The following is a 21,529-nucleotide window of genomic DNA, read 5'->3' as shown; positions in this document are numbered from 1 at the left end:
CTCCTGCAACAGCACAGCATATTTTGAAGGCCCCTTGCCTCTGGAAAGCTAGCAGGCCAGGAATACTGGCACAGCGTAGCCTTCTCGCTGACATGCTTGTTTTCTACAAGCAAGAGTGCGGTGGCAGTGTTTTGCCAAGTGCACAGTACACCTCAGTGTTGTCTTCACGGGTTGGCAGCTGCTCTCCAGGGTTTCCGGCCAAGGTCTCTCCCACTCCGACCTGGAGATGCTGCCGCAGATTAAATCTGGGACTTTTCAGCATGCAGGGCGGATTCTCTACCCCTGAGCTACAGGCCTTCTGGAATCAGGAAACGACTCTCCCCCCACCCCCCAGTCCTGGGTTTGAACTTTGGTCTCCCCTCCCCATCCTAGTCCTCCCCATTTGCCACTACATCACACTGGTTCTCGGGGGGGAAATGTGAGGCCGCGGAGGGCTGCTGTGAGTTTGGTCCCTGGGCTGGTTTGGTTTATGAAGTGACCGCCCCTCCCCATGTTCTCCAGGGACTGCCTTGGTGCTGGCTAGGCTCCCGCTGGAGAAGATCTCGGCCTGTCTCAGTGAACTTTGTGCCGTTCAGGTGATGGCGCTGAAAAAGGTACGGGGCCGGCTGAGCGTGGCTGCATGTGGCTGATTTATTGTCAGGGAGGGAAGGAGGGAGGGATTCCTGGGGGAAATGAGCTTTGGGACAGAAACTGGTAAAGGAGGACTTGGAAGCAAGCCTTCGTTGTTTGGAAGAAAGGCAAGCGCTTTTTAAAAATGCACATTTTGCTTGTTTTGCTCAAAGAGGGTCAGGCTTGTCCCAAAAGACCATTTCTTTCCCTACAGACCCTCTTGGGTGTTAGGATTAGCAATGTGGGCCCTCTGGGTAGTTGGGGGTTGGTGTGGCCTAGGAGGCAGCCTTCTCTGTAGCAGCCCCATAAGTTGTGGAAATCCACACAGAGGTGCGCCAGTTTCCTACCTTCTCTGAAGACGTACCTCTGCCCATTGACCCTTGATACCTTGTTTTCAGAACCCGCTGCCCGTTCTTTTGACTATAGTTCGGTTTTTTCCAACGGGTTTTTAATAACTGAATTTTATTTATTTATTTTTTTAAACAGAATTTATTAGCATTTTCATAATATAACACAAACCCGACCCCACACCTACAAATACAAAAACAAATACAAATACACATAATGTCAGGATTCTTCTTCTTATTTGTATATCTTACAAAAAAAAAATTTCTACTTCTGAATCTTGACGTTTGACTTCCCCCGCCTTTTCACCTTCGGTTTTAAATCAATATACTATTTCCTTAACAACTTTTCTCTATAAAATTTTTTTAACTTTACTTAAAAATAACACAATTTTTAATAACTGAATTTTAAACTGGACCTGCTGGTGAAGTTTGGGCAACAAATTAAGCCATAGCAGTGGTGGTCGTCTTGGGTTGCCTCTCGCAGTGCCATCCCCATTTAATGAAACGTGCCACTCCCAGCCACCCCCGAGTCGCGCCCCAAATTATCAGCCACACGATCGGGGCGAGGGGTTGGCTCGGGCTGCCGCTGCCACTCTCTGTGCCCACCGGTGGTCTTTGCAATGTGCGGCTTTGCCCCTAAGAGTGCAGAGTGGGGCTTGAACAAGGAGACCCCTTCCCCAAGTGCCGGCAACAAGGCAGCATTTTCTTGGCCATCCTCCTTGAGGAAGAGGAGTCCCGCGTCCCTCCCTGAGCCGTCTTGTGTGTCTTCTCTTTTTCCCAGCTGCTCTCTCAGGAGCCGAGCAATGGCCTCTCCTCAGACCCCACTGTGCCCCTAGATCGCCTTGCAGTTATATTTAGGTAAGAAGCTGTTGGGGACCGGGGTCTCTTCCCCCTGCCCATAGGGTTGGGGATGACAATAACCATCAGGCTGCTCACCCGAAACAGCGGGTGAATCTTCCTCTGGAGGTCTTCCATCAGGATCTCCCGGACACTCGCTCGAATCCTGATCCAGCGGAGCTGAAATTCTGTGGTCGGGAAGTGAATTTGTGGCAGTGGGGGGAGAGTCTCGGATAACCCTCCTCCGCCTCCCACTTTGGTCTTCTGCTCTCTGCTTCCTTCCTTCCTCCTACCTCCTCCCCCCACAACTTCCCTCCTCTCTCTTCCCTCTGCCCAGGCTCCTTTGGGAAGAGCCGCACAACAGAGCTTCAGCTAGTTTAAGAGCCTCTCCCTTTCCCCCCATGAACCCATTTATTTCTGGGCCTGGATGGGGAGCAACAGAGTGGCCCACATAGGGGATCTCTGGGAGAATCCTGGGTTTGCCAAATGTCAGTCCCTGGGATCGTTTGGCAGAAGCCATAGCAGTTGAAAGGACACTATTAGGAAAGCAGAGAGATGTTTGCCGGGGTGCTGGCTAAATCTGCTGTGCTGCTGGCTAAATCTGCAAGGGCCTCTCCTCATCTACTCTGCAGCTCTGTTCTTGCTTCTCTGACTTTAAATCTGTCGCCGTTAGCCTGATTTGGGAAGCAGCGATCTGTTCTCAGCCTTTGCAAGTTCAAAGGTGGTTGGTCTCCCTCCTCTCCCAGTGTCCTGCTGCTCCTCACATATCCAAGTGTTGTGCTTTCCTTTCCTTGCACTTGGTTACTGGCAGCTGATTCTGTCCAACTCTATTCTAAGGTCTTGCCTTTTGGGGGGTGCGGTTAGATCTGCAAGGGGACCTTTCCCCACCTCTTGAGGTTTCGGGATGGGCCAACATGTCAGTCATGCATTGTGTCAGATCTCTGCTTTTTTTGGAAGGAGGGGACGGTGTCTTTGGAGTCCTCCTTCCCCGGGGCAATTGTCCTGTTAAGGATGCCAGTGGAGGAGCAGCTGGCACCTGCCTCTCCAGCCCAGCTCGCCCACGAGCTCCCTTTCATCCCTCCGTCTCTTTCCCCGCAGGCATACCAATCCTATTGTAGAAAATGGACAGACCCACCCGTGCCAAAAAGTCATCCAGGAGGTAGGTGGAGAAGTCATCCAGGAGGTAGGTGGAGAAGCCCCCCTGCTCACTCCAGAGGGCGACTGGTGAAGCTGCTTGGCTTATTTGCCTGGGTCACCTATGTGGGCTGGCCCTCTGTGGCACACTTCAGCCGCGATTGCACAGATGGAGCTTGGAAGGGATACCTGGCTTCAAGGGCTGCCAGCTCTGGGTCTGTTTTCACAGTCCTAGGCGGGCCTCTGGATTCCAGTTGACCTTGTCTCCTCCTCAACCTGGATGGAGCAACGCCAAGGGGTGGGAGTGGGAAGTAGCCGAGGGTTTACTTACTCGTTTCCCCTGTTGTGTGGTGCCCCCCAGGGTAAGGGGTGGCTGGCTGTATGTAATAATAATAAGTAATGTATATTTTTATCATGTTCTTCGGGATTCACATATGTTATCTCTGTAATCCTTCTGCTTCACATACATTACCTCTGTGGTCCTAATGCTTCATGTACATCACCTCTGTAATCCTTACACCAACCTGTGTAAGGGGGAGGTCAGTTTTGTCCCCAGGTGGTGGGGAAGGGAGTTGCGGCATGGAAACAGGGTTTTGCCTAATGAATCCATGATGGTGATATTTAAACAGGGGACTGAACAGATTCCCAGCTGCAGACTTCAGCCATAGCACTGCTCCAGTGCTCCGTGTGTGCATTTGACCCCACAGCCCACCCTTTGCAGCACTGGGGCCTTGGCCCACTGTCCTGGCCCCCCACACCCCCCCCCAAGCCAGGCTTTCATGCTCCTGCTCCTTCTGCAGACCAGCGGATACGATGGGCAGATAAGCAAAGCCCCGCGGCCTGAATACTTTTGCAGTGGGAGCATTGCCGATTGGGGACTAGTCCCTTTCTCCCTGCTAGTGCTGACCTTGTGGAATGTGCCGCGCCTGGCTGCTGCCGGTGGGATTAGGTTTCCAGGGAGAAGAGGCCAGGCGGGTCCCTGCTTTGGGCTGCCCCCGTCCGACGTAAAGGGAACCCTCTATAATCGCTCTCCTTCCTCCGCCCAGATCTGGCCAGTCCTGTCAGAGACCCTGAACAAGCATCGTGCCGATAACCGCATTGTGGAGCGCTGCTGCCGGTGCCTGCGCTTTGCTGTCCGCTGCGTGGGGAAAGGCTCGGCGGCCCTCCTGCAGCCTCTGGTCACCCAGGTAAACGCCCGTAGAACAATGGTGTTGGAAAGGGACCCTAGAGGGCCATGAAGACCAACCCGCTGCGATGCAGGAATCGCTGAAGGAATCCCTGCCAGTTGGCCATTTAAAAACCTCCAGGGAAGGAGAATCGTAGGATTGGAAGTGACCATGCAGTGCAGGAAACTACGACTCTGTGATTAAGAGTCTGACGCTCTATCGACTCAGAGTCCTCACCATACTCATAGCAGGGAAATGTTTTTATTTCATTTTTTTTAAAGAGCAGGTGCACATGTCTCCAGAATAGAGGAAGGGGCAATCCAGATGAAGTTTATAAATACACATAAACCGTAGAACTAGTAGAGATGGATGGGACCCCCAAGGGTCATCCAGTCCAACCCCCTGCAGTGCAGGTGTCACAGCTGAAGAGTCCCTGACAGATAGCCACCCAAGCTCTGCTTAAAAGCCTCCCAAGGAAGGAGAGGCCACCACTTGCAAGTGTGTGTCCGCCCTGCTTTGCATGTCGGTCTCTTTCCGTTTCGCTAGAAGCATTCTGAGCTCTGCATCCCAATGGCACCACTTATTAGCAAGACTCGTTTAGGCCGAGTCATTGCACATTTTCCCGCCTCCAGCACCAGAAAGGAGCTCTAAAGAGTGCCAGCCTTGTGGCGCTCAGTAGAAATGATTATCTACTTGACATCTGACGGGAGGGCGTTCCACAGGGCAGGCGCCACCACCGAGAAGGCCCTCTGCCTGGTTCCCTGTAACCTCACTTCTCACAGTGAAGGCACCGCCAGAAGGCCCTTGGCGCTGGACCTCAGTGTCCGGGCTGAATGATAGGGGTGGAGACGCTCCTTCGGGTATACTGGACCGAGGCTGTTTAGGGCTTTCAAGGTCAGCACCAACACTTTGAATCGTGCTTGGAAATGTACCGGGAGCCAGTGTAGATCGGCGCCTGCTGAATATGCACCACTTCTTCTCAGCCCCTTTGGGCACCTGTGATAGATGTTTTTGAACCCACCCTGGTATTCTTATGAATGGTTTAAACCAGGGGTAGGCAAACTAAGCCCCGGGGGCCGGATGCGGACCAATCGCCTTTTTAATCCGGCCCACGGTCAGTCTGGGAATCGGCGTGTTTTTACGTGAGCAGAATGTGTCCTTTTATTTAAAATGCATCTCTGGGTTATTTGTGGGGCATAGGAATTCGTTCATATTTTTCTTCGAAATATAGTCCGCCGCCCCCCCCCCCCCACGGTCTGAGGGACGGTGGACCTGCCCATGGCTGAAAAAGGTTGCTGCCCCCTGGTTCAAACTGTTTAAAATGCCACCTGTTTGCTTACTGCTGTTGCTTGCCTTGGGACCTTACTTTGAAGGGTAGATAAAAAACAGCTCCACCTGGTCCGCTGGGCTGCTTGCTTTGACTCCAGGATCCTCCCCTTTTGCTGACCCCTGCTTCTCCCCCCCCCCCCCGGCAGATGGTGAGCGTCTACCAGGAGCACCAGCACTCCTGCTTCCTCTACCTGGGCAGCATACTTGTGGATGAGTACGGAATGGAGGAGGGCTGTCGGCAGGGGCTGCTTGATATGCTGCAGGTAGGTTGGCCCCCCAGGGGTCCTTCCTGGTCTTGGTTCGAATGTGTGTGGCTAAACAGCCACACTTGTCCCGGCGGCGAGCTCTGCACATGCTCAGAGGCGCTCCCTCCAGATTCCCTTCCTTTGGGGAAGGAATGCATGGATGGCAACACGAGAACGGGGCCTTCTCTGCAGTGGCTCCCCGTCCCAGAGAAGTTTGCCTGGCACCTTCATTATACACCTTTATGCGCCAGGCAAAAACGTTCCTTTTTAACCAGGCCTTGGGTTGATCCTGTTTACATCCTATGCCCATGAGGTATTTTTGGGGGGGGCTGTTGGGCTGTTTTTGTTTTTATTAGGTATTTTGTGGTTTTATATCTTGATTTTATTCTGTGAACAGCCCTCAGACCCCCAGGTATAGGGCGGTATATAAATTCAATTATTAATAATAATAATAATAATAATTAATTCCAACATTGCATTGCAGAGTTGGCAGGGACCTCCAAGAATCATCAATTCCTGCAATGCAGGAATATGTTTTAGTCCTTTGTAGCCTTGGGATGCCCTTTCTGAAAAAGGTCGGCGGAAACTGCGCCCGTTGTTCCAAACGTGGCTGCCGCCCCCATATATTTGTATTACAGGGGGCATGCAATTGGCCAGGTTTAACTGCTAAAGGCTTCCTCCTGCCCCCTCTCTCTGCCCTTCCAGGCTCTGTGCGTGCCCACGTTCAGGCTCATCGAGCAACCCAACGGCCTCCAGAACCACCCGGACACTGTGGACGACCTCTTCCGGCTGGCAACCAGGTACACCCCCCCCCCCACCCTGCACTTGGCTCCTGGCTGCCTTGTTTCCAGGCCAGCCGTGGCACTTTCCATCCAAAGCAGGTTTTTCGGTCTGGTTTGCTCCAAATCCCAGCAGGGACCGGGCCTCAGTCTCGTACCCCCCCCCCCCCGAGAGGCCCGCTGGAGCACAAATGCTTGGCAGTGTCTCTCTTAAAGGTCAGCATTTCTGAACCTTGGAGGAAGCAGGTTGCAAAAAATGGGGGGTCGCTATTGTTGCGGCTCCGCTGCCCTCGGCACAGGAAGGGACCCTAATCAGGAATGGGCTGGGGGGAATCTAGGAGCCCGATCCAAAGAACTGTTAGTAGGCATTGACACGCAGGAGAAGTCACTGGCTGCAAGGAGAGCCGGCTGCCGGGAGCTCTGTGGGCTAGAAAATGCTACAATTCAGTGGATTTGTAACTGGCTGACTGACCGAACCCAAAGGGTGCTCATCAATGGCTCCTCTTCATCCTGGAGAGAAGTGACTAGTGGGGTGCCACTGGGTTTTGTCTTGGGCCCAGTCTTATTCAACATCTTCATCAATGACATGGATGATGGGCTTGTGGGCATCCTGATCAAGTTTGCAGATGACACCAAATTAGGAGGGGTGGCTAATACCCCAGAGGACAGGATCACACTTCAAAATGACCTTAACAGATTAGAGAACTGGGCCAGAGAAAACAAGATGAATTTTAACAGGGATAAATGTAAAGTACTACATTTGGGCAAAAAAAATGAAAGGCACAAATACAGGATGGGTGACACCTGGCTTGAGAGCAGTACATGTGAAAAGGATCTAGGAGTCTGGGTAGACCACAAACTTTACATGAGTCAACAGTGTGATGCAGCAGCTAAAAAAGCCAATGCAATTCTGGGCTGCATCAATAGGAGTATAGCGTCTAGATCAAGGGAGGTAATAGTACCACTATATTCTGCTCTGGTCAGACCTCACCTGGAATACTGTGTCCAGTTCTGGGCACCACAGTTCAAGAAGGATACTGACAAGCTGGAACGTGTCCAGAGGAGGGCAACCAAAATGGTCAAAGGCCTGGAAACAATGCCTTAGGAGGAACGGCTTAGGGAGCTGGGTATGTTTAGCCTGGAGAAGAGAAGGTTAAGGGGTGATATGATAGCCATGTTCAAATATATAAAAGGATGTCATCTAGAGGAGGGTGAAGGGTTGTTTTCTGCTGCTCCAGAGAAGCGGACACGGGGCAATGGATTCAAACTACAAGAAAGAAGATTCCACCTAAACATTAGGAAGAACTTCCTGACAGTGAGAGCTGTTGGACAGTGGAATTTGCTGCCAAGGAGTGTGGTGGAGTCTCCTTCTTTGGAGGTCTTTAAGCGGAGGCTTGACAGCCATCTGTCAGGAATGCTTTGATGGTGTTTCCTGCTTGGCAGGGGGTTGGACTGGATGGCCCTTGTGGTCTCTTCCAACTCTAGGATTCTATGATTCTGGGGCGCTAACCCTCCGATGCTGTCTCCCCCCGCAGATTCATCCAGCGCAGCCCCATCACCCTCCTGCGCAGCCAGGTGATTCTCCCCATCCTGCAGTGGGCCATTGCTGCCACCACCCTGGACCACCGCGATGCCAACTGCAGCGTCATGAAATTCTTGCGTGACCTCGTCCACACGGGAGTTTCCAACGACGTGAGTTGCGGGTGGCAGGGGCTGTGTGTTAATGCAGGGTGCCAAGACACACAGCTTTTTATCCCAGAGGGTTTTTTTTTGGGGGGGGGGCAAGGTATTATCCCACTTTTCCTTGCTAGGAGCTCAAGGTGGCATGTGTAACTCTCCTCTCAACAACCCTGCGAGGTAGGTTAGGCTGAGAGACTGTGGCAAGCCCAAGGTCACCCTGTCAGCTTCATGGCTGAGTGGGGATTCGAACCCTTCTCTCCCAGGTCCTGGTCCAGCATTCTAACCAGTCTGCCCCCCTGGCTCTGGGGGAGGGCTGTCTGTCAAGACCCACCATCCAGCTGCCAGGCCAGCCTTGGCCAACCTTGTACTCCCCTGCAGCTTTGGACTACAACTCCCATCAGCCCCCAACGGCTTGCCTGTGTTGCCATCGGCTGCATTGTCATGCAGCCATGCTGGCAGGGGCTGATGGGAGCTGTAGTTTAAATCAGCAGGAGCTTGCTGTGTTGGTCAAGGCTGCGGCAGGCCTTGAGCCTGCTCTAGAATCTGGCCATTCGTACCTATAAACGTCAGATTGCAGAGGCTGGCTGTAGTTTCTCAGTGGTGCATGAAACAGCACTCTGCATGTGCTCAGAGGCAGCCTTTGAGCCCTGATGCTGAAACAAGCTTCTGCGGCCGAGCTTTGCCTCAGGAGAAGCCCTTGCTTAGCGCTATCTGTTGCACGTGTGGGAATGTTAAAGAAGGTAGGAGAGGATATATTGTTTTGATACGATCTCTCCAGCAGAGCACATTCTCTTTGCTACTTAATGGAAGCATGTTGATGATTTGTTAGAATCCTTTAATTAAGCAATCTAGTCTGGATTGTTCCTGGCAAGTTTCCCCTTTTATTTCCCTCTTAAAATAATAATAACATGACACGGTCTTCTTTAAAAGTAAGGAGAAAGTTTTACTCACATTCAGTTCACAGCACTAATTCTGACGGCAGGCTCTATCTTGTGGTTACAGTGAAGAGAAGTCTGAACTACCGTATTTTTCGCTCCATAAGACACACTTTTTTCCTCCTAAAAAGTAAGGGGAAATATCTGTGCGTCTTATGGAGCAAATGGTGGTCCCTGGAGCTGAATTGCCCAGGGGCCAAAAGAGGATCATGCTTTTTATTTTACAAAGAGAAAAGGGGTTGTTGAAAGGACCCCGCTCAGCAGCTGATCAGCAAGAGGTCGGGAGAGAGATAAGAGTCCCCGGCTCCCTTTCAGCCCTGCCCCCTTGCCCAGGCCTCCATTGTTGAATGTTCCGCAGAGGGGAGGTTGTTTGTTTCCCCAGCGACATCTGACTGGCTGATTAGATAAACTGTCTGGAAACTGTAGAAAAGGCTCCCTTTCCTTTAGAAGCTGCAGAAATGTGAGTTGAACCCCATAAACACGGGGCTTTTCCTCTTTGCTTTTCCCCCTTTGCAAAAAAGCTGCAAAACTTTTAGCTAATCCTCAAAAAAACAGGGCTTTTAGAGAAGGAAAACCAGAAAAATATTTTTTTCTTGTTTCCTCCTCTAAAAATGAGGTGCGCTCTATGGAGCGAAAAATATGGTACTTTTCAGACTTCCTGCTTGTGGGCTCCATCCTATGTGAAGGTTGAGCCATGTGCTGCCTAAGAGCTAGGAGAGTCTATGAGGAAGAGTCCAAGAGAGAGATGGTTGCATGGCTAGCCCTTTTATCTGGTCACACACAGAGGGAAGAAGCTCCAGAGCAAGGTAGGACAGGAAGTCCCCTGTGTGTCCATTCTAGGCAGCAGGAAAAGGTTGTGATTGACTGCTCTAGCAATAAGACATCCTTCAGCACGGTGCTGTGAAAGGGCCGCTCCCCAGAGGCCTTTAAAAAGTGAGGACTAACTAGAACCTCTGAGCAAAGTGAGAGAGGGATTCATACCAGAAGAACCAGAAATCAGGAAGATGTAAAATTTTAATAGGGAATAGGGAAATTTTATAATTTATCTTAAAAACCATTGTAAACAGTTAAAATGGTTAATAGGATTGGAACTACACTTGTAGTTTAATGGTGACTTTTGGACACCATGGAGAGGTAAAAGATTTGGATTATCGTATAAGATGCAGGAGGAAATGATTAACAGTAGGACCCACAAAGGGGAGGAGGGAAGTCCAGGAGATTCCTTGGAATCTTGTTTCTATGTTGTATATGCGACTGTAAAAATTTAATCTGAAAAACCGAACAAATCAATTTATAAAAAGAGAAGGGGGGGATTCAGAGCAGGGTGTTAAGGACCAGTGCCATCGCAGAAACCTAGGGAAGCCCCCCCCCCCCTGAAGGTTAACCAGAGCAAGGGCGAAGTTTAGCCCAAGGAGAAAAGCAGGGTCCTTGGAAAGGAGGGAGAGACCTGACTTGCAGGCGGCCTGACTCTGTGGGTGGGATGGGGGGACTCCAAGGTTGCCTGCCCCCAAGAGAAGGGGGGGATGAGGATGGTCTCGCCCTCTGGAGCAGAAGTGGGGTGTCGAGAGCGGCCCATGGTCTGAGGGGGGGGAAGCCCCCCGCAGCTCTGAGGGCCCCCCGCAAGTGCGTCCCTCTTTCTCTGTCCCCGCAGCACGAAGAGAACTTTGAGGCGCGGAAGGAGCTCATTGCGCAGGTGATGACGCAGTTGGGACAGCAGCTTGTGAGCCAGCTCTTGCACACCAGCTGCTTCTGCCTGCCGCCTTACACCCTGCCGGACGTGGCCGAGGTGCTGTGGGAGATCATGCAGGTCGACAGGCCGGTAAGGAGGAAGCTGGGACTGGGCCTTCCAGGTGGGGAGAGCTCTGGACAGCTGCCACTGCCCTCCCTCTGGGCACTAGCTTGACACTACCGGACTTTGAAAAGCTAGATCAAGTTCAGTTTTGTTGGATCAATTGCATTAAAATTGGGTTTTGAACAAACATGCAGCCAGTCCTTGCCATTTTGAATTGTACTATGCTATCTCCTTCCTTGGCGGGTCGTGCAAATGGCTCTTTTGCGTCAAGGTGGGGGGCACCGGGGATGAACTTAGGGAACTAAGGGGTGCGGGGTGGCCCCAAAAGGTTGGGGATCCGCTGGCCTGCCCTGGCTGGCAGGGATTCCAGGCAGGGGACTCGGAGATGGAGCTCGGTGCCTTCTGCACTCAAAGCAGATGCTCTAGCCCCCGAGGCTTTGTGTGTTGCTGCGGAGTCTTGGGAGGGTCTTGTCTTGGGAGTCACTCCTTCTCCCCCCCTCGTTTCTCTCCCCCCCCCCCCGTGGCTGCCACAGACCTTCTGCCGCTGGCTGGAGAACTCGCTGAAGGGCTTACCAAAGGAAACATCGGGGGGAGCCGTGCAGGTGACGCACAAGCAGCTGACAGACTTCCACAAGCAGGTCACGAGGTCAGTGCGGGCTTCAGGGCTGCTGTCGGGGGGAGCTGAGTGGGGGGGATTGGTCTGGCAGGGGTACCAAGGATGAGTGGGTGGGGGTGTGTGTGATCAGACACAGCAAGATTCCTTGGACTAGATCAGGGGTGTCCAACTTCCAAGAACATCTGAAGAAGTGTGCATGCGCACGAAAGCTCATACCAAGAACAAACTCAGTTGGTCTCTAAGGTGCTACTGGAAAGAATTTTCTATTTTGTTTCAACTTCCAAGAGACTGCGATCTACTCCCACTATAAATAAACTGGGAGTGATCTACCCATTGGATTGACCAGAGATGTTGAGCTTTTTTTGGGAGGGGTGAGCCGGTTTTAGGGGGAGAGATCAATCAGAGTTGTTGAGCTTTTTGGGATAGACCAGGGACAACCAGCGATGTCAACCAGTTGGACAGGCACGGACTAGATGACCCTTTGGTCCCTTCCAACTCCGATTGTACGTTTCACCTCCTTAAGCAGCTTTCGCTCGTGGGCTTCATGAAACTATGATCCTTGTGCGGATCACAAGCCGTTCATTTCACTGGGGATTGTGTGAGTCGGAGGCCTTCACTGGGTCCCCTATCTCAATTTGTGTGTGCGCGTGTGTTATGCCTGTTAAAAAGTTTTTTTTAAATGCTTGTGATGCTGGGAGCTGCCCTTCTCTCTGTGCCAACTGTGGAGGAAAACCCTTCTTTGCCAGGAGGTTGCAGGGTCGGTGTGTCCCTTGACTGGGATCTCTCTCTCTTTCCTCCCAGTTGCCAGTCGAGTTTTTCTGGTCCTGCCAGTCCGGTTGTGCGGCTTTTGGGAGGGGGAAACCGCAAGGCTGCTTGGCCCCAGTCCTGCGCCCTTTGCCAGCGCAGGGTGACTGTCTTGGGCAGGCCCATGCCCAGCACCATCTGCTTCCAAGGCCCTGCAGCTTTGCCAGGGCTCCCTCCCCTTCGCCCTGGGTGTGGGTGTGTGCTGAAGCAAGCCCTGGCCCGTTCCTCCGTGCCACGCCTTGCCAGGCAGTTTGGCAAACGTCTCGGCACCCAAGTGCCACCCTAGCCTGCCTGCCTGTGGGGCTTTCCTCCCACCCCGCGGCATTCGGGGCCTCCTCCAGCTGGGGCAGGTGGTTTATGCAGGGCTCCTGTGAACCTTTGCTTGCTCAACAAGAGCCTGGCGGGCGGAGGGCAGGGTGCCCCGGTCTTTGGGGATCCCTTGGTAGCCTTTCTCCTGCGTGCGAGTAAAGGAGGGAGCTCAGTGGGTTCCATCTTGGGCACTGGAATTCCAGGCTTCCTCCGGGAGCACGTGGCCTGCTAAGCAGGCTATTTCTGCACATGCACACGCAACACATTTGGCCCTGAGCTTCATCAACACTGATTTATACACACCTCCGCCCAGTTCCCTAACCTCTGACTCAAGTTTCTGGTCCTCAGTTTTCTACCCAGTTTGTTTTGTAGCTGCTTGGGGATTTGGACATAGCTCCGTTAGTGCCGTCCCAGGTCTCGGCTGCTCCCCGTCTCTGCGTGGTTTGCTCGCTCGCAGAAAGCCGGCCTTTGAGCCCAGGTCCACTGGTGGCCATTGGTGCCTCACCCCGCAATGTGTGGCTGCATGGTTCCTGGCTACGCGCAGAGCGCTTGTTCTTTCCCTCCCCAAATAACGGCCGCCTCTCTCTTTTCCTCTCTCCTCCTGCAGCGCCGAGGAGTGCAAACAGGTTTGCTGGGCTTTGAGGGACTTCACCAGATTGTTCCGGTAGCCTGTGCCTCCTTCACTCTGCCTGTCTCCCAGGTGAGCAGATTCTCCCTTTTCCTCCTAATTTCCTGTGCATGTGGAGAGAAGTTTGGGGCGGGCACCAGTGGCTTGAATATGGTGCCTTCCTCCTCCCGCTGGCCAGATGCGCTGCCCCGGGCATGGAGGCTCTGCTGCCAGCTGCCAAGTTTGACAGCCCGTGGCCGCCTGACAGGGACTGCAGGGGGTCAGGCTAGATGGCTCTCGGGGGTCCCCTTCCAACAGATCCATGCCCCCTCAGTTAATGACCAGCCCAAAGGGGCTGTGTGTGGCAGGGAGTGGGGTGGATTGTGTGTGGCCTACAAGTTGTGTGTCAAAGGACTCTTGCAGCCCACTAGGCCTGAGAGGCTGGATCGCCTGGTGTAGATAATTCTGAGTTTGTTAGATGGACCAGGGGTTGATGACTGAGCACAAGGCAGCTTCCGGTGTCCCTGTGAGATTCTTGATGCAGAAAACATGCTGACTCCCAGTGTTCGAAACTTAGCCAGGCGCGTTTTCCGACCGGCGTGGACCCAGTAGTGACCACATGGCAATCTTTGAATGCCTGGTTGGCAACTGGGGAAAGCAAAACGTCGCTTAGAGCAGGACCTGAAATATTTTCCCTGAAGCTGCAATTAGTTTTATTCTGGATTGTTTTGTTTGATGTTTGAATGTGTTGTAAACTGCTTTTGAGATTTGTTCTTTATAAAAGAAAGCGGTATAGAAATTAAATTAATAGTAATACAGTGGTAACTCCGGTTGCGAACAGGATCCGTTCCGGAGGTCTGGCCGCATCCCGAGGAATTCGCAACCGGAGGACCGCTTCTGCACACGGTGCATTTTAGCGCTTCTGCGCATGTGCATTGAGCTCTTCTGCGCATGCGTGCATGGCGAAACCTGGAAAAATACTTCCGGGTTTGCTGTGTTTGCATCTCAAAGTTTATGTATCCAGAGGGATACATAAGTGGAGGTACAACTAATAATAATAATAATAATAATAATAATAATAATAATAATAATAATAATCCTATCAGAGGGAGAAACCTGAACATACATATTTTGGCAACCGCAGCCTAGGTTTAATTGCCATTTGGCGATTAGATGATATATCTGAGTTTCTAACACTGCCTCTCCTCCTCTGCCTTTTTTTACGGCTCCTCCTTCCTCCTCCTCCCCCCTTTTCCAGGAATGTCTTATTTTCAGAAGAGGAAATAAAACTACCAAGACAGTGTCCCACAACCAGCAAACTTCATGGCGGCTGAGGGCTCTGACTCGCTCTGCTGTGTCCCGCCAATCCGGAAGAGACACTTTGCCGCGAGAACGAGTCGGTGAAGTTCCTGCTTGTGAGTGCGAGAAAGAGAGAGAGAGAGAAAAAGAGATAAAAACGCGAAAAAACCATAAAATCCCGGGGGGCACAACTTATCCGCGAATATCGATGGCTGCAACTGACCTACGGCATCGCGAGGGGAGGGGGAGTCTGCTTTTTCAGATGGACTTGCTTTAAAAAAAAAAGAGAGAGAGAGAGAAAGAGGGAAAGAAAGAAAGGGGGGAAAAGACAAAAAAAACCATGAAAAGGAAAATAGTAATAAAATGTTTTAAAAACAACAGAAAACTAATTTGCCTGGAAGCAAAAAAAGAGAGAGAGAGAGAGAGATGGGGAAAATGCAAAACAAAGTAGTAAACTTTCTGTGAAATGAAAAATGAAATGATTACTTAAGGATCCATTCGGGATTAAGAAACCAAACACCTATCTAACAAACCCAATAGTCTGCCCTGCAGGGGATGGGGCGATGGGGCTTAGTCCAGGGTTGTTGTTGTTGTTCTTTTGCAAAGCCCCACCTTCCGGATTTCCAGAGCTCTGCCTCCCCTTCTCCCTGAGTCCCAAAGGAAAGATCGGGTGGGGTCCCAGGGTCTTGGGGGGGGGGGTTGGCAGGGAAGGGCCAGCAACTCCCCAGCCCCCTGCCCGCAGAGAGAGGCTTAGGGAAAACCTAGACCCCCCCCCAAAACGTGTTTGCTTACTTTGATAAAACAGTTATAATATATATTATATTATATATATATATATATTCTTTTTTAAAAGTTGATTTGGGTTTTTTGAAAAATTTGGTTTAAATCTGTTTGGGATTTTTTTTTTAAACCGCTTTGGAGGGGTGGGAGGGGGCTTCTTGGGAGGGGTGGGGGGGCTCTGGAGGACCGAGGGGGGTGGGGGGGCAGGCTATTTCGTTAAAACCGATCCCGGCAGCGACTCCGGTGGGGGGGGGAGAGAGAGAGGGAGTCGCGGGCCCCACGCAGACATTGAGGCAGGAAATGGGGGGGGGGGGTGCTGTTCCGTCTGGTGTTGTAGCCATCTCGAGAACAAGATTTAAAATTTAAAAAAAAAACATGCAAAAAAAGAGAAAAGAAATAAAAACAGATGAAAAAGTTGAAACTGCAGCTGTCCCAGTAGCCTTTTTGCCCTAAGGGCTTGCGGGAGCGGTTGGGGTTTCCGGTTTACGTCATGCCTCCTGTCTGTCCCTTTCATCGACGGCCTTCCAGGATTTGACCATCGCAGGATTCTGGAGGGCACAGGGCAGCCCGTTCCTTGAGTTTAGAGAAGCTCCCCCCCCCCCCCCGCCCCATCGACTGCTAGTTCCGTGTGGGTCTGTGCGCTCTTCCCTCTATCACTTGCACGAATTCATGCCTCTGCCTTGTCCAGCCCCGTGTTCGAAACAAGCCAGTCACAGTTTTGCAAGTGGCTCGTGTCCTATTGCGGCCACACGGAGATTTCTGGAGGCCAGCTTGGCGACCGGGGGAAGCAAAACGCCACTTAGAGAAGGAACTGAAACGTTTTCCCTTGAAGCTTGAGTTAGTTTTATTCGGGACTGTTTCATTTTGAATGTGCTGCAAACCGCTTTGAGGTTTGTTCTTTAAAACATAAAGCGGTATAAAAATGGAATAACAGCAAATTTCATTGCAGGGGGGAAAATGGTGCCTGGACACTCCATTGTGGCAATCCATTTGGAATTCGCGTATATACTGTGGTACCTTGGCTCTCAAATTTAACCTGTTCCGGGAGTCCATTCGACTCCCGAAACGGTTCGAAAACCAAGGTGAGGCTTCTGAAAAACGTTTGCAAACTGGAACACTTACTTCCAGGTTTGCGGTGTTCGGGAGCCAAGCCATTAGAGAACCAACATACCACTATATCTGTGTTTCTAGCAGTTGGCTTGCTGTAGTGAGTAATAATAATAATAATTATTATTATTATTTGTACCCCACCCATCCGGCTGGATTTCCCCAGGCACTCTGGGCGGCTTCCAACAGAAATCAAATGCATTAAAATATCACACATTAAAAGCTTCCCTAAACAGGACTGCCTTCAGATGTCCTCTAAATGTCTGGTAGTTGTCTTATCTCTTTGACATCTGATGGGAGGGCGTTTCACAGGGCGGGTGCCACTACCGAGAAGGCCCTCTGCCTGGTTCCCTGTAGCTTTGCTTCTCGCAGTGAGGGGACCCCCAGAAAACCCTCGGTGCTGGATCTCAGTGTCCGGGCTGAACGATGGGGGTGGAGATGCTCCTTCAGGTATACAGGACCGAGGCTGTTTAGAGCTTTAAATGTCAGTACCAACACTTTGAATTGTGCTCGGAAACGTGCTGGGAGCCAATGTAGATCTCTCAGGACCGGTGTTACTTTCAGCAGCTTTGCCCCACTGGATAAAACAGCTCAGTTCCTGCTTGTTTTGGGTGGGCAGTGACCCCCTCAATCTCTCCCCCCCCCCCGAGCTAGGGGGATTTGGGGGTTTAGGCTTCTGTGGGATCAGGACCGACCCCCCCCCCAAACTCCATGGGGAATGCCCCAAGCTCAGCTGCCAAGCATTTGCCTTGCAAGCAGAAGGTCCCAGGTGGAGTTGGGAGAAACTCCCCGCCTGAAACCCTGGGGAGCGGCTGCCAGTCAGTGCAGACATTACTGAGCAAAATGTACAGGTGAAACTCGAAAAATTAGAATATTGTGGAAAGGTTCATTTCTTTCAGTAATTCAACTTAAAAGGTGAAACTACCCTGTTTCTCCTAAAATAAGACATAGCCATAAAATAAGCCATAGCAGGATTTCTATGCATTTGCGAAATATAAGCCGTTCCCCAAAAATAAGCCATACCCCGAAAATAAGCCATAGTGACGTGGTACCTCCCATTAAAACAGCCTGGAGAGGCGTGGCTATGCAGCGTACCGATGCGACACGGTTAAAATAAGACATCCCCTGAAAATAAGCCATACTGTGTTTTGTTGAGCGAAAAAATATATAAGACGGTGTCTTAGTTTAGGAGAAACACGGTAATATATGAGATAGACTCATGACATGCAAAGCGAGATACGTCAAGCCTTTATTTGTTATCATTGTGATGATTATGGCGTACAGCTGATGAGAACCCCAATCTCAACTTTGGGGTTTTCATCAGCTGTACGCCATAATCATCAAAATTATAACAAGCAAAGGCTTGACATATCTCGGTTTGCATGTCATGAGTCTATCTCATATATTAAACTCCAGTCGCTAATGAAAACAATTGCTTACATAAATAGACTTTTCCATGATAATCTAATTTTTTGAGTTTCACCTGTATAAGGCAGCTTCCCGCGATGGAGCTTGCTTCAGAGTAGGCAGGAATGGGATCGTGCCACTGAACCAGCCCAGGAAAGAGGCTGCAGCAAGAGGCTTTGCCACCCTGTCGTTCCATTTGCGGGCAGGGAAAGGGCTTGGGGTGGCATCCTGGCTGTGGAAGGGAATCCTCTCCCATCTCTGCTGTGACGAGCGAGCAGCTGCCCCCAACACAGCCCCATCTCCCGGTGGCTTGTGCTGGTTGCGTAAAATAAACTCGTGCCTCATTTTGTTTGAGAAAACTGCAAGGCAGTTTATAGCGCACCTGCTCTGGGGAGAGTTGTAGTTCAGGACACCTAGAGGGGAGCACCAGCTTTGAGGAAGGCTGCTCTAGGAATCCGAGGCAAGAGAGAACTCGGCTACTGATCAAGTGCAGATTTAGCTGTGTGAATGTCAAGGAAGGCATGTTGAGTCAAGAATGTGTGTGCTCTCCTTTGCACCCCTTAACGCTCAAGGAATGCCAGGAAGCTATCGCTTCTTGCGTCTCAATAGAGAAGAGGCTGTTCTTGAGATGCGCACATTACTTCCACCTTCCTCCAAGGTGTGCAGACGAGGGTGACCAATATAATCCAAGGGTCCGGAAACTAAGCCTGATGAGGAACGGTTGAAGGAGCTGGGCATGATTAGCCTGGAAAAGAGGAGACTGAGAGGAGATATGAGAGCCATCTTCAAATATCTCAAGGGCTGTCACACAAGAGGATGGAGCAAGCTTGTTTTCTCCTGCGCTGGAGGGCAGGACTCGAACCAGTGACTTCAAGTTACAAGAAAGGAGATGCCAGCTAAACTTCGGGAAGAACTTTCCAGCAGCGAGAGCTGTTTTGACAGCGGAACCGACTCCTTCCTTGGAGGTTTTAAAGCAGAGGTTGGATGGCCATCTGTCAGGGATGCTCTCGTTGAGATTCCTGCATTGCAGGGGGTTGGACTAGATGACCCTCGGGCGTCCTTTGCAATACTATCATTCTATCTCCTTAAAGTCCTTACCCCTGCTCTCCCCGTCAACACTCCCAACCCTGTATTTATTAACCCGAACCTTGTCCTGTCAAAAGATCACATTCTCGGTGTGTGTTTACCACCATGCTTCAGTGCAGACTGTGCCAGCTTCCAATCGCCTTAAGGCATTTCCTTGGGATTAAAAAAAACACACGGGTGTGCCCACTCTTTGGGCACCATGTCTTGCATGGGGGTGCATCTCGGCTTATCCCAAGATGTAAACATCTTAAGGAGGGGTGGTTTGCAAAGTTGGGAGAAGCTGTGCTTTTGGTAAGGCCTATTGGGCGGGTGGCGCTGTGGGTTAAACCACAGAGCCTAGGGCTTGCTGATCAGAAGGTCGGCGGTTCGAATCCCCACAACGGGGTGAGCTCCCGTTGTTCGGTCCCTGCTCCTGCCCACCTAGCAGTTCGAAAGCACGTCAAAGTGCAAGTAGATAAATAGGTACCGCTTTGGCGGGAAGGTAAAAGGCATTTCCGTGCGCTGCTCTGGTTCGCCAGAAGCGGCTTAGTCATGCTGGCCACATGACCCGGAAGCTGTCTGCAGACAAACGCCTCCTCCAGCCTATAGAGCGAGATGAGCGCCGCAACCCCAGAGTCGTCTGCGACTGGACCTAATGGTCAGGGGTACCTTTCCCTTTCCAATTAGGGACGCAGGTGACACTGTGGTCTAAACCACTGAACCTCTTGGGCTTGCCGATCGGAAGGTCGGCGGTTCGAATCCCCACAACGGGGTGAGCTCCCGTTGTTCGGTCCCTGCTCCTGCCCACCTAGCAGTTCGAAAGCACGTCAAAGTGCAAGTAGATAAATAGGTACCGCTTTGGCGGGAAGGTAAACGGCATTTCCGTGCGCTGCTCTGGTTCGCCAGAAGCGGCTTAGTCATGCTGGTCACATGACCCGGAAGCTGTACGCGGCTCCCTCGGCCAGTAACACGAGATGAGTGCCACAACCCCAGAGTCATCCGCGACTGGACCTAACGGTCAGGGCTCCCTTTACCTTTACTCTCATTTTGCCTCAAGAAAACCACCATTTTATAGTTCAAATCGGGGTGGGGTGGGGGGTGGAATACAGTAAATGGACAAAAGTACAAAGATTCGCAAAATGTGTAGGGGTATGCGTATTCCCAGAAAAAAGCACTGTGTATACCCACTGACATCACAGTCCACAGCCAACGATGAAGCACCTGGCAATTGAGGGGGCACCTCAACGACTGGACCTAATGGCCAGGGGTCCCTTTACTGAGCAGGAGAAAGTTGCCTTGTGGGGGGGGGACTCCGCCCCACCAACCAAGCTGTTTCCAGGTACCATCCCTGCAGTGGTTATTCTCCCCACCTCAGCCGCCCTCCCCTCTCACTTGCGACGGACACGGAATTGCAGGAGGCGGCCGCGGGTGCCCTGTCGGAGCTCTCAAGTTTCCCACGGCATGTCAACTACTCGTCAGCCATTGCAGATTGGAGTAAACATGTTTTATTTCACAGGCAGAGGTCGAGCTGCCCCACGCCGACGGGCAGAGGCCACGCAACACGGCAGTTTGGCAGTGGCGAACTGCAACGCACCCCTCCCTCTCTGCCGTAGGGGCACGTTCTCGTCCGGCTCGCCACGGCGGAGGGAGAGGGAGCGGCAGGAAACTAAATACCTCGGTGGCTTCAGTGGGGCAGGTTGGCAAATGCAAAGAATCGCCGGCTCCTTTCAGGCTTTCCCCCATGGAATGGGTTTTTCCCTTCCGCTTTGCCAAGGAAGGCAGAGTTTTGTGACCCTGAGGTCTTGCCCACCCAACCCCGAATCCCATCACTCTCCCTCTGGATTCAAGCACTTTTGCGGTCAGAAGATTTTTGTAAAGGAAGGCCGGTAATGGTTTCTGGAAGCGCATTCTGTTCCTGCAAAGCTTTGGCATGTACAACCCCCCCCCCGCCCCCACCCCTGTACAAACGCCAGGCTTCGAAAACACAAAAGAAAAAGGCATATTTCCTTCCCCAAAGTCTGGCTAATACCCTCTTGCACACAGACGTTTCCTGCCCTGAGAAGCTTAGTTCCCGCTACCTGTTGAGATTGTGCAAAACCTGCAGTCTTGGTTCTGTTACGCTGAGGGCAGTTGTAGTTCAAAAACCCTCTGGAGGGCACCAGGTGGGGAAAGGCTGCGCTACATGCAGGGCCCTAGACGTGGCGGTGCCTCCTTAGCCACAAAGAACCCGTTTCAGGTAGTTTCCTCGGCTCTTCGGGGCGCACAAACCTGCTCCCAAACATCTCTTTGCAGCCACCGGGACTGAAAACTGTTCGCTCTTCCAAACAGGAAGTCAAGAATTCCAGTGCCAGAGCTGGCGGAGTGTCTCAAACTTGACCAAACTTGCTCCTTGGAGGAGAGACTCCCTCTTCTGCTTGCCTACACCAAGCAAGGCAGGTCTGGCCCCAACCGATGCAACCTAGTGGGGTGGAGGGGGCACAGAGCAGCCTCCAGATTCAGCCTTTTTGGGGCTGAGGCCCAACAGCAGCGCATGGCTACTGAATTGCAGAGGGCTGGGCTAGCGGACCCTTGGGGGTCCCTCCCATTTGTGCCCAGCTCTCCTAGAAGATGGGAGTATGGGCCTTCTCTTCCCTGCTACAGCACTTACGCTTAAGTAAAGCTACATTCTGCAACCCAGCTCAA

General features: G+C 51.7%; 1 protein-coding gene across 1 annotated transcript in view; it reads left to right on the top strand.

The window, feature by feature from the left end:
* The window catches only part of TNPO3 (transportin 3), a 36,414-nt gene extending 21,758 nt beyond the window's left edge, over nt 1-14,656 (top strand). Inside the window, exons 13-23 of the mRNA XM_033162532.1 lie at nt 502-593; nt 1,738-1,814; nt 2,892-2,976; nt 3,974-4,114; nt 5,569-5,685; nt 6,373-6,467; nt 7,982-8,138; nt 10,713-10,880; nt 11,387-11,499; nt 13,190-13,282; nt 14,448-14,656. Of these exons, the coding sequence (XP_033018423.1) occupies nt 502-593; nt 1,738-1,814; nt 2,892-2,976; nt 3,974-4,114; nt 5,569-5,685; nt 6,373-6,467; nt 7,982-8,138; nt 10,713-10,880; nt 11,387-11,499; nt 13,190-13,250 (1,106 nt within the window). The 3' untranslated portion in view covers nt 13,251-13,282; nt 14,448-14,656. The remainder of the gene's footprint in view (nt 1-501; nt 594-1,737; nt 1,815-2,891; nt 2,977-3,973; nt 4,115-5,568; nt 5,686-6,372; nt 6,468-7,981; nt 8,139-10,712; nt 10,881-11,386; nt 11,500-13,189; nt 13,283-14,447) is intronic.
* The last annotated feature ends 6,873 nt before the right edge of the window (nt 14,657-21,529 follow it).

This window comes from Lacerta agilis, chromosome 10, assembly GCF_009819535.1.
Source record: "Lacerta agilis isolate rLacAgi1 chromosome 10, rLacAgi1.pri, whole genome shotgun sequence".
In the NCBI taxonomy this organism is placed as follows: Eukaryota; Metazoa; Chordata; class Lepidosauria; order Squamata; family Lacertidae; genus Lacerta; species Lacerta agilis.
The sequence above is the reverse complement of the archived record's forward strand: the minus strand, read 5'-3'. Positions and strand labels throughout refer to the sequence as shown.